This window comes from Haliaeetus leucocephalus, unplaced genomic scaffold (genome assembly GCF_000737465.1).
Source record: "Haliaeetus leucocephalus isolate CR32 unplaced genomic scaffold, Haliaeetus_leucocephalus-4.0 Scaffold953, whole genome shotgun sequence".
In the NCBI taxonomy this organism is placed as follows: Eukaryota; Metazoa; Chordata; class Aves; order Accipitriformes; family Accipitridae; genus Haliaeetus; species Haliaeetus leucocephalus.
Window position 1 is genome coordinate 3,679,797 of NW_010973389.1, and position 10,705 is coordinate 3,690,501.

The 10,705-nt window shown below is 49.4% G+C and overlaps 1 protein-coding gene across 1 annotated transcript in view; it reads right to left on the bottom strand.

Moving 5' to 3' along the window:
- Positions 1 to 646: 646 nt before the first annotated feature.
- Positions 647 to 10,705, bottom strand: part of LOC104842112 (lymphocyte antigen 6E) — a 10,346-nt gene continuing 287 nt past the window's right edge. Inside the window, exons 2-3 of the mRNA XM_010584218.1 lie at positions 6,696 to 6,815; positions 647 to 5,545 (exon numbers count right to left, since the gene is read on the bottom strand). Of these exons, the coding sequence (XP_010582520.1) occupies positions 5,337 to 5,545; positions 6,696 to 6,815 (329 nt within the window). The 3' untranslated portion in view covers positions 647 to 5,336. The remainder of the gene's footprint in view (positions 5,546 to 6,695; positions 6,816 to 10,705) is intronic.

Genomic DNA, 10,705 nt, shown 5'->3' on the forward strand with positions numbered 1-10,705 from the left:
ACATAATCTTCTCCCACGGGATCCAACTGGGCTCCCCAAAATAATAAAGCTTTAAACAAAAACTAGAATGACACATCTTTGCAAAGCGGCGTGAACGCTCCCCAGTTCAGGAGAGTGGGAGGGAGTCTCCAGAGCAACCAGCCCCATGTCTGTGTGTCCGCGTGTGCGTCTGTCCGCAGGCAGGAGCAGGGCCAGAGGCAGTCCCTGCAGAACTGGAGCCCCAGGGAGCTCGGGAAGAGGAGCAGCTGCCCACAGACACCCACACAGGGACCATTATGTGCCCAAAATAGCCGCCCTTTCCAACAAGAAAGAACGCAGGCTCAAAGGACAAATCCCATCTCCATTCCCAGTAGGGTCACGGGCAAGTCAATGATATTTATGAGCATGACTATTGAAGGCCAAGACAATCCCTGTTCTTTATCCATCACCAGGAAGAGATTCCAATGGCCTTGAGATGGCATGTATGGATTTATCCCTCCCTATAGTCTATAGGCTCAGCCTCATGTCCGTCCTCCTTCTGACCAGCCTGCAACCCCCAGCCCTGGGCTTTGAATCCAACCCAAGCACTTTCTTTTCACACAAAGCAAGAGATAATATCCATAATATCTGCAGAACCATCCAAAAATTTTGTTCCAAGTGTACCTTTTTTATTAATTCCATATATTTTTATTCGAGTATAAGAAACAATAGGTAACGTACACTACACTTATACTTATGTTAATATATTTAAAGGAATCAATGTTTCTTTATTCTGCTTATTCTGTTACAATAAAGGTAATACACAATTACAAATCTCACATATATGTATTAGTAAAATCAACATTTCAGTGTAACTACCTCAGTAAAATGAGATCATCCAACAAAGCTGAAATAAAACGTGTCAATATTTTTCTGCAACACTTTATTGGCCTTATTGTATTTTCATGAAGTGTTTCAGTTTTGATGAAACGGTAGGGTTTGGGCTGGGAAAAGTGTTCCCTTGGAAAACATTGGACCTGGGAAGCCTGTTAAGCCTTTCATTTCTCAATTTACGCTGTCAGAGCAAAGCTGGACAAATTAAAACATTCAATCGGTCTCCGATGTTTCTGATTCTATGCTTTGCATGCAATTATCTGGTTAAAGGTAGCTCGCCCTTGCCTCCCTACACCGATTTCAGATTAAAGGTTCTTCCTTGACTTGTGAGATCTGGGCTTCAAAGCATCTCTACCAAGTCTGGCAAAAGCCAGTAGATGGCAGGACCGACCCAGGGCTTCGCTTCCCTGGGCACCATGGACACTCCCAAAATGCAAAATTGGGTGTGTCTATCCCGATTCCAGTTTGATAGCCTGAGACAGCAGCTTTCCAGGGGCGAAATAACTCCTCCAGGATCAAGGAAGGATTCAGAGCCATCTTCATCCCAAACCGCTGAGTCCCACAGCACTTCACCGCTGAGGATGACAGCGAAAGCACAGCCTGGCTTCAGGGTGCAAAAGCATTGGGATCATAGGAACAAGAGGCTTGCGATAGGGCCCTAAACCTCCAGGCAACCAGACGTGCACCACATCTGCCTTTCCCAGAGACAGGAGAGCATGGATGCCTATACCTCATTCCAGCATGGAGGCACAGCCACCCCGACCAGAGCTACCAGGCTTCCCACATGGGTGGTGGGACCACAGCCTCCTTCATGGCAAATAGGGTCCCTGGGAGGCACGACATTTCAAATGAGCCCTAACTTGAGTAAATTAACAGCAAGCAAGGACATTCTTTGAGTGACGATGTGGATCCTTGGAGTAATGATTAAGTAACCAGCCTTATTTATTCTCGCTGTTTGTACAAGGAAGTCACATCAGGTTTGTGTTTTCCAAAAGAAGAAATTTTGCCCTTTTGCAAAAAAAAAAAAATCTCAAAAACGGTTGGAAGAACTTTGTTCATTTTTAAGTCCTCCTTTTCAGCAAACAGCAAACCAAGTGAACCTGGGTGGAAAGGGCTGGTGCCGCAGTAAGCTTTGAGCGCGTACATACAGACAATACACAAAAATGAGAGCCCTTGCGACACTGGCATAGTGGTAGACAGCAGCAGCTGCTGTTGAAATACAGCCATTTCCAGGATGGAAGCACAGAAACCATTTTCTCATTAGCATGCTCCAAAAAGGGCAGGTATTTGACTTAAGCTTTTCTTATTTTCCAGTGAAAACTGTTCCGGGATATTTTATGCGGAGGAAAGCTGCCTCCCCTCATAACCTCTCGCCTTGTCAGAAAAGGTGAAGATCTGAGTTTTCTGCTGAGATTTCGATCTCTAATTCCACAGTCCAAGTAAACACGTTCAAAGCACTTAAAGGCTGTCCCACCATGGCCCTCAAGTTCCAAAGCAGGCGTGTGGTTTAACAAGCCACTAGTTTTAATGCTCTGTAAATGCTGGGTTCTTGCTATTTATTTTCTTATTACTATTAATGTTTTTAATTACTACAGCTGCACATTTTCAGGCCTTTCACTCCTGGGCTCTATGACAGCTGAGGTTCACATGATTTCTGGTGCTGGGGATTTGGGGGCAAAAAAAAAATAATCTATAGTAGGACCAGAAATTGTGAGAGTTGGCAGAACTGATCATATGATGCTTGGGATTAAACTGTTGAATAACATCTCTTGCATTTGACAAGCTGTCACACCCTCCCTCTCTCTCAAATATACATATATCTATCAAAGAGATTTTTGCCACGTGTTCAAAAGGAAAAACTGCAAATATCTCTTCTTCCATATACTAAGTGTACAGGAATATAGCGCATGAGGAGGACAGAAAGACAAAAAGAGAGTGAAGCGAAAAAAAAATCTCCATATGCAATCTATTCATTATCTATAGGCTCAAGAACACGTGTGAAGTGACCTTCAGATCTGTCCCCTGGCAATACCGTTAATATAACTTGCTATTTGTATAGGGTAAGTAGCCTGCCGAATGCTCTCCCTGCCAGCCCTCGTTCCCTTGCATAATCGAGTCCTTGGCACCAGCAAACTCCGAAATGCTGCGATAGGAAGGGGATGGCCATTGCAGGAGGCAACCGGGTCTCGTAACCCTGCTCGTAGCTTCAGCCCATGGGGTTGTCCAGTGTGGCATCCTCAAGAGCCTCGGAAAGGCATGAACAGGCATTAGGGACACAGCTGTGCTGATGGCTTTTAAGTTTAGCTCTTTGCTCACAGCAGAGGTGGTGTGAGGGTAATTTGAGTCCAAAACCAAGATACCTTTAACCAGGTGGATAGAAAAGAGTTACAGCCCCATTAGTTGCAAGGTAGAGTACTCTGGGTGCTGCCTGGGTCTCACTAGAGCATCTACTCACAGCAAGTGGCGAGGAACAAATTAACCCTGCAAACGAGGTTTCTAAACCTCTTGGGAGGAAGGCTCAGGCACAGGGAAGCTTGGGAATATTCACCCCATTTCTAGCAATTTTTTCCCCAGTTTTCCCTGTGCTATCTGTGCATAGCAGAGGTGTGGCGCACCTCGAGCCCTGTGGTCCCAGCAGGTGAGGGAGGATGCATTAACCGGAGGAAGGCACATCTGAGGACCAAGGAGACAAGCAATGCGTTCTTACCAAACTCATCACCTAATTGCAGGTCACATCACGATGACCAGTCCCTCCTGTTGCAAAGGTTGTCATTAGCATGTGTCATTTTAATTAAAAGACAGGGAGAAGGCAGAGGAAAAAACATGTAACCACTTTTGTTGCAAATATTTCTATACATCTGCACACCATCTTTCAAAAGAAGCCGTTTAACGCTTATTTAAGTGGGACAGAGGTATAATTGAACAGTGTGTGCAGCTTGAGAGGCTTTTTTGAGAGGTTGTTTTTTTGACACAAAACAGGAGAACCACATACAAGGAGGGCATGGTTAAAGAGTGCCAATACTACACCTGATTTTTGCTGCTAGAAGAGAAAAAAAGCCCACTGCACCTCTGATCAATCAGTGGAAGCGACAGCAAGATTTCACCTGACGGTTTAAGGCTCAATTTTGGCTTGTTTTGTCTAGCAGGTCCACAGGTAGGCAAAGCAGGTAGGAAACCAGCACAAACGCAGAGATGGCAGGAGGACACAACTCCTCCCATGGGATGGCTGAGAACTTCCAGAAGCAACACTGCCAAAAGACCTGGGAAGATCCTGGGATCTGTGGGACAGCAGGAGTGGCAGGTTTGGTGGTGAAGTCACCTTCTGCAGTCCACGTGCACCATCAGCCAGGGATTGCAGGTTGAACCTACAGATCTGAGTATTGATATCTTTGCCTCTGACTTCACTAAATTTTGCAAACAGACCTGTTGCCCTGGATTATTTAGGTATCGATGTTATTGTGTATCACCATCACAAGTCCAAAGTAGGGAGATCGAGGCACCGAGTCTTTGTAACATGCAGACTAATTTTTAGAGGTCCTGTTCCCAGTGCGCTTGCTCCATTAGGAGTAATGGGGTTGACTCAAGACCCCAATAACTGGCATTTTTCACTAAAATGCACCTGGAAAAGGTGATTTCCAAGAGAGGTGAAACAAGGTGGCCCAGAGGTGTTTATTAGAAAGGACAGCAACAGGGAGGAGATGGACTTGCTGCTCAGAGGTGAGCTGGAAGGAATGCTGAGATGAAGGACTCAAAAGCCGCTTGAGAGGGTAAGAGGCCCTCGTGCCAGGCATAGTATTTGGGTTTTCCATAACAGCCGTTTCTAATCTCTCTGTCTGGAGCAAGGAAACACACACAGCACACGTCCCATCTCAGGTAACAACAGGAGCATGTTTATTCAGGTCTGGCACTTACAGAGCTCGGAAGGACAAGGTACATGTCATTTGTTTTCCAGAAAAGTCAGCCCAGGATCAGAAGAAACGAAACGGGTTTATAAAAAGAGACTGCAGCTGCAAGGGGCTGGGAATGTGTCTCCCTTCGGGTCATGCATTCCCGATGCCGGGGCCACCCATGTGCTGGAGCACGCCGGTGCCAGGCACCTCCACGGAGGTGAGAGGCAGGAACGTCTGAACGCTTGACCGGGTGGTGTCTGGGATTAATCGGTTCTTGGCGAGTCCCAGCCTTGTTTTAACCAACCTTAGAAACGAGGGGGGGGGTATTAGGTATAAAAGCAGAAACCCTTCCAAAACGATCCACCTTTGCCAAGGAGGTGTGAGAGTGCAATGGGGTATGTCCACAGAAGGAGGAGAACAGCTTGGCCAAACTGCCCAGGTCTCCGATGCTGGAAGAGCATAAAGTCTGGGAAATAACCATCTTGGAAGCCTGCTGAGAAGTAGAGGATCTCCTTGCAGACAGCGACAGAGAAGATATTGGCTAATGAGACCCGCGACGGCCCGTGGAAGACGGCTCTTCCTCGGCCAGCCCCATCACTCGCGAGCCCTGAGGACATAGATGAAGCTAACAAGGACCCCCAAGGCCAGGACTGCGTAGCTGGCTTTCATGCTGCTGGAACCGCTGATGTTGCAGAGGAAGGAGTCGCAGCAGTAAACGGAGGCAGCCGCTATGCCGAGGTTAATCCCAGCGCTGGGGCAAATGGGAGAGCATCCTTTGGAGATGGACTGGCCAGACTTGCTGCCTGAATTTAGGTTGGGGCGGGGGGGGGGGGGGAGGAAGAAAAGCAAAAAGAGACAGCTTTAGAATGTTTCTCAGCTTTCTGATCACCTGTTCTGCAAAGGAAATAACAGTACTGAAATAGCCGAAGAGTCACAGGTGGCATGGAGAGTGCTTCTCGGCATCAGGCTGCGGCAGCAATCTCAGCCAGCCCACACGTTTCACGGAACACCCGTGATAACCTCCCACACAGACCCTAGAGACCAAGCAACACCCCAGGGACACCCCTTCCACGCTGTCGGCCAAAGCTTGGCCGCAACGGCTCCCGTGAAGAATCTCAGAAATCCCACTCAAGCTTGACCCTGGGACTCCTCATGCGAGACAGAGAGCATGGGGCATAGGGAGCACCAAGGGAAGCGCTTGTGAGCAAAGTCTGCGTTTCAAGCATCGGCCGCGAGAGAGGCACCGCGCACATTTAGCAGCGGGAAATAGGAAACCATTAGCACCGTGCTAAGAACAGCAGGTTTATAAAAGCTCCCAGCCTCCGTTTGTGCACGCACGACCCGCCCACACTGTGGACCCTGCAACTCGGGCGTGCAACAGCCCTCCCTCCTGTAAGAGAGAGCAAGGCAAGCCAGGCTGGGCTCTGCAATGATGCCAGGAGACCTGCCAGAGCAGCCTGCTTCCCTAAAAGCAGCAGCTGGGAAGCACAGAACCCCCCCCCCATCCCCGATCTTTCCTGGCACTTAGGGAGGAAACCCACAAATCTCCCTTCCTGGCAACCCCACCTCGTCCATGGAGAGCGAAGAAGCAAAGGTGGGACTCGGGGATGAACCGCCTGACCACAGCGCAAAAGCAGGAAAGGCAACCCCGGGGCTTCCTACAGAGGAAGCCTGCAGCATCCTCCACACTTTCACTTATTCATCAGCAACCTCCCCGCCCCCACCCCCAAATTCCCCTTGGACTCCCGGCATCGGTGCAGGCACGTGGGCTTTAACGTGACTCCGTCTGGCAGCACGTCCCTTGTAAAAATTCCCTCGCGATGGTCCGGCTCTCAGCTGGGAAGCAGAACTTTCCCCTTTTTCCAGCCGAAGGAAGGAAAGCCTTCCTGCCGCTCGGCAGGTGACCCAGGAGAGCAGCCAAGAGGGGCAGAGGAAGGTCCTGTCACCACTCACCGATTCCCACTCCGACATACGTCGTCACGCAGTGGTTTTCGTTCTCCCCGCACTTGACAGGCGTCAGGCAGGCCCAGTTGGAGGATGCATCCGAGCACGAAAAGCAGACGAGCGTGTGGGCTGCAAGGGAAAGGCACACCTCGGTTAGGAGCTGGCGAGAAGACCTCTTCGCTTGGCCGTCCCCACCTCTGACACATGGCACGCACCACTCCTGGCCACAGCCACGCTTGCTATTTCGGCTGTATCGATCTGCGATAGATTTTTTTTTTTCCCAACAAAAATTGAACAAGTGATGGGTTCAAGCATAAGGAATACATTTCAAGCTCTTGGAGGGATCAGCTGTCAGCTAAAGCCTCAATACAACCACAGGTCAACCTCGTACTTTATGGCATCCTCCCGTTTGCCCCAAAAGCGGGTTCAAGCTACAGCTGCCAACTTGAAACTAAACAATGGAGGCAAGTTCAGGCTTGCAACCTCAAGCCCAAGATTTGGGCTTATTCAGCTCAGCTACTGTGGACGCTGATGGGAAATGGTCCAGGCGTGACCATGGGTTCGAGCTTTCTGTGACCTGCCTTTGGCAGCAGGGCACAAAGCTCAGGCTATGCTTGAGCTAGCGCGTGTGGTGGAAACAATTTCTCAGCTAGAGCAAGACCAGCGTTGCAGCAAGACCTGCAAGGATTTGCACTGTCCCACTACCCAGGGAGTCATAGCACTATGAGGGCAGCATATGCAACCAACGTTTTTAATCTGGAGCAGGGGGAGAGCAAAAAAAAGCATGCCTTCCTCCACGGCAGGTCCCCTAAAATGGTTTATCCTACCCCAGAAGGATGGACTGCACCAGCTGGCTCCCCTCCCTCATCCTTCAGATCTGCCCAAGAAAGAGGAAAGATTGGAAAATAGCATTCAGTGGTGGGAAATGGTTGCAGAAACAGCCTGGACCAGTGACTCAGCAGGGACATAGGCACTTTGCAGTGGACGGATGATCTTCTCTGTATTTTACATACAAGAACATCACATCCACACTGCAACTGTTGACCTACATATGCAGACAGATGAGGTCTGTTCCCGATGTTTCACGGCCTCTGACTTTTGAGCACTCAAGAAAGCAAGCCTTTCTTTTCTGCATTTACAGGATACAAACCAGAGTGGGGGCTGATGCAGGGTGGGAAGTGCAAGGCAGCATCATTCCTGCTCCTACGTCTTTCAGCCCCACCACAAACAGATTATCCTAAGGAGGTGAAGTCGGTGAAGCCCTGGGAGAGCTTGCTGAGGCTCAGCAGTCCCTGTTATGGAGTATTTTAAAAAATAAATTGAACAAATACTGTTCAGCAGCTGTCCCACTCTGCCATGGGACTGCATGACCTCTTGAGGTTCTTCTCAATCCTGTTTCTCTCAGGAAAAAAAAAAAGCTTTTTACAAGAAAATTGGGGAAAAAATAACAATTGTTTCCAGAGGCATGACTTTTGAGTAGCCATGGCCAAAGCAGGGAAAGAAAACAAAAACCTAATCTCAGGGAAACAGACTAAAGCAGGTTAGTGGGCGATCCTGAATGTCACATCGGGGCGGCCAAACGACTCTGCTTTGGAGACGAAGCCAACCCCACAACCCTCTAAGCAAGAATTTCCTGGACTGTCTCATTCAGTCTCCCCATGATCCTTGCAACAAAACCGAGTTACCCGAGCATGCCAACCCAGCAGCCACAACCTACGTGCAGCACCCAGGATTACAGGGCCACCAGTTGAGTTTACAGCCCCAGGAGAGATTCATCAGTGGACCCTGCCTTGGGATCTAGGAGAAGGGGAGGAGGAGCCAGCCATCGAGTCTACAGCCTGCTAATTGTCCCTTGCCGAGCCCTCAGAGCATTTCCATGGCTTGGCCAAAACTCAGTCTGGAACCTCTGAGTGAAGCCCAGCTCTCTCCTGCTCCCTTTTTCCCAGCACGTTTCTGCTCTCAACTCTCAGGTGACCTGGCACAAACCCTTCTCCTTGCAACCACCCTGAGGGCAAAGTGAGGAGGCAAACTGACTCATCCCATTTCACAGGAACCTTCTGCAACCAGGAATGAAGTGGATTACAGGTTTCTTGTGTGCATTATGGCAGGACGTATGTCCCCATATGTATTTGCTCACTATGCTGAACGCAGGAGTCGAGTGGTGCAGTCCTATTCATTCAGGCTTAGAGGTTCCAGATACAAACACATGAGAAATATTTGTACATGCACATAAAAGTGCCTTTAGGCATGAAATTCTCTGCCACGTGACTAAATCTGTGCTCCTACCACAGCATCTCCTACCTGTCCCCATGTTTTTCTGTGTCACACCTACCTATTACCCCTTGTCTTAATATAGACAAAATCTTTCCAGGAGAGGCAAGTCTTTCAACGTAGTTTAAGAGAGGAAATGCGCAGTAATAGCTAGTGCCACTTTCTGCCCCAGCAAAGCAGAAAACTAAATAACCCACTGCAGAGTTAAGAGAGCAAGCAGGCTGAGTGTTTTAGATAAAAGGCACAAGAGAGGTGGCAGAATTATTTGATGCAGCTGGAGACAGAGCAAAGAGTTGGAGCTCAAGGCTACAAAAAAAGAAGAAAGAAGAAAAAGAAAAAAAAAAAGCCCAAGACTGAACAATGCAAAAGGGAAGCCTCGTTTTCACCAGAAAATGCAGTGTTCTTCCACAGGAAGAATTTATGTGTTTATTTGTTTGCTGCTCAGCTCCTTGGAGGAACAAAGAGCTCCCAAAACAGAGCCGATCATTTGGGGGAATTCCTCAGATAAGAGGCTGAAGCCATTCTTGTGAAAGAGCAATGCAGGGGAAAGAAAAAAAAAAAAAAAAGCCTTTGAAAACCCGCTCTGAAGCTCAGCAGCACAGTTGACAAATGCTGTTGCTTCGGCAGCTCTTCCATTTGGTCCCTATGCCGAACGCTCTTTCCTTTTCCATTGCTCTTAGACAAGAACCTTACACACCATATGCAAGATCTTCAGGGCACTTTGAGCAGGGGGGTAAAGCTTTTCTGCAAAAGACTCCCTGCTTTTGCTGGAAGCCTTTGGGGATAAAGCTGCCCTTTTGCCTGGCTAAGAACTTACTTTAAAGCTGAAAGGGGTTTTTTTTGGGGGGGTGGAAGTGAAACCCCTTACTGCCTTGGCCTGGGCAGCCCATCCTCCCACCTGGAACCGAGCACATGACAGTTGGGTTCTGACAGAGACCCAACGCTTGAATTTCCAGTTGCTTCCCGGACTCCATGGGGAGGGGGGCACGGGAAGGGCAGCAAACAACTAGTTTCTTCTTGCCGGTCTCCTCGGGAAACAAGAAGGGCCCATGTTTCCTGAGCAGGAGCTCAGAGGGCCCAGAACTCTCCTGTTTGCTCTTTGTTTGGCTTCTCCAAGCATCGACATATGGAAACAATATGGGGTTTTGCACGGCCCCATGGAGTTTGGATAGTCAGGAATGGAGTCATTGGGAAGGCGGGGATTGCAGCCCCTGCGACTTGGACAACTTGCAGTTTAATGCCCAGCAAGAGGAAGCACGTTCTCCCCAGCTTCGGTGGCAGCCCCAAGATGCGCTCTACAGGGCATGGTCCCTTGGGGGTCATCTCCCCACACGTTGGCCACCGCAGCCTACCCCGAAGGATGCTGGGGGGGTAGGAAGGGGGGGGTGCAGGAGCCAGGATCACGAGTGGCTCTGCCCAGACTTTGCTCCATCAGCCATTGCCGGGGCTGGGCTCCATCTCCCCTCCACCCTCCTTCCCCCTCGGCTGCATCTCAGCCCATTTCGGCGCCGTTATCCCGGCTCGCTGCACCGAAAAAGGGGAGCGGAGCCGGCCCTGGTCTTTGTTCGAGCTGCAGCTGGGAAAAGCTCCAAAATATCTACATGCACAGCTGGAGATGCATACCTATACATACAGGCACGGAAGCCCTGAAGTTCCTGCTTCAAGAGGGACACTGCTGCGAGGCAGGTCTTGGAAAGACACCCCCCACACACCCCGCGCAAAATCCCAGCACGGCTCAGCTCTGCCCC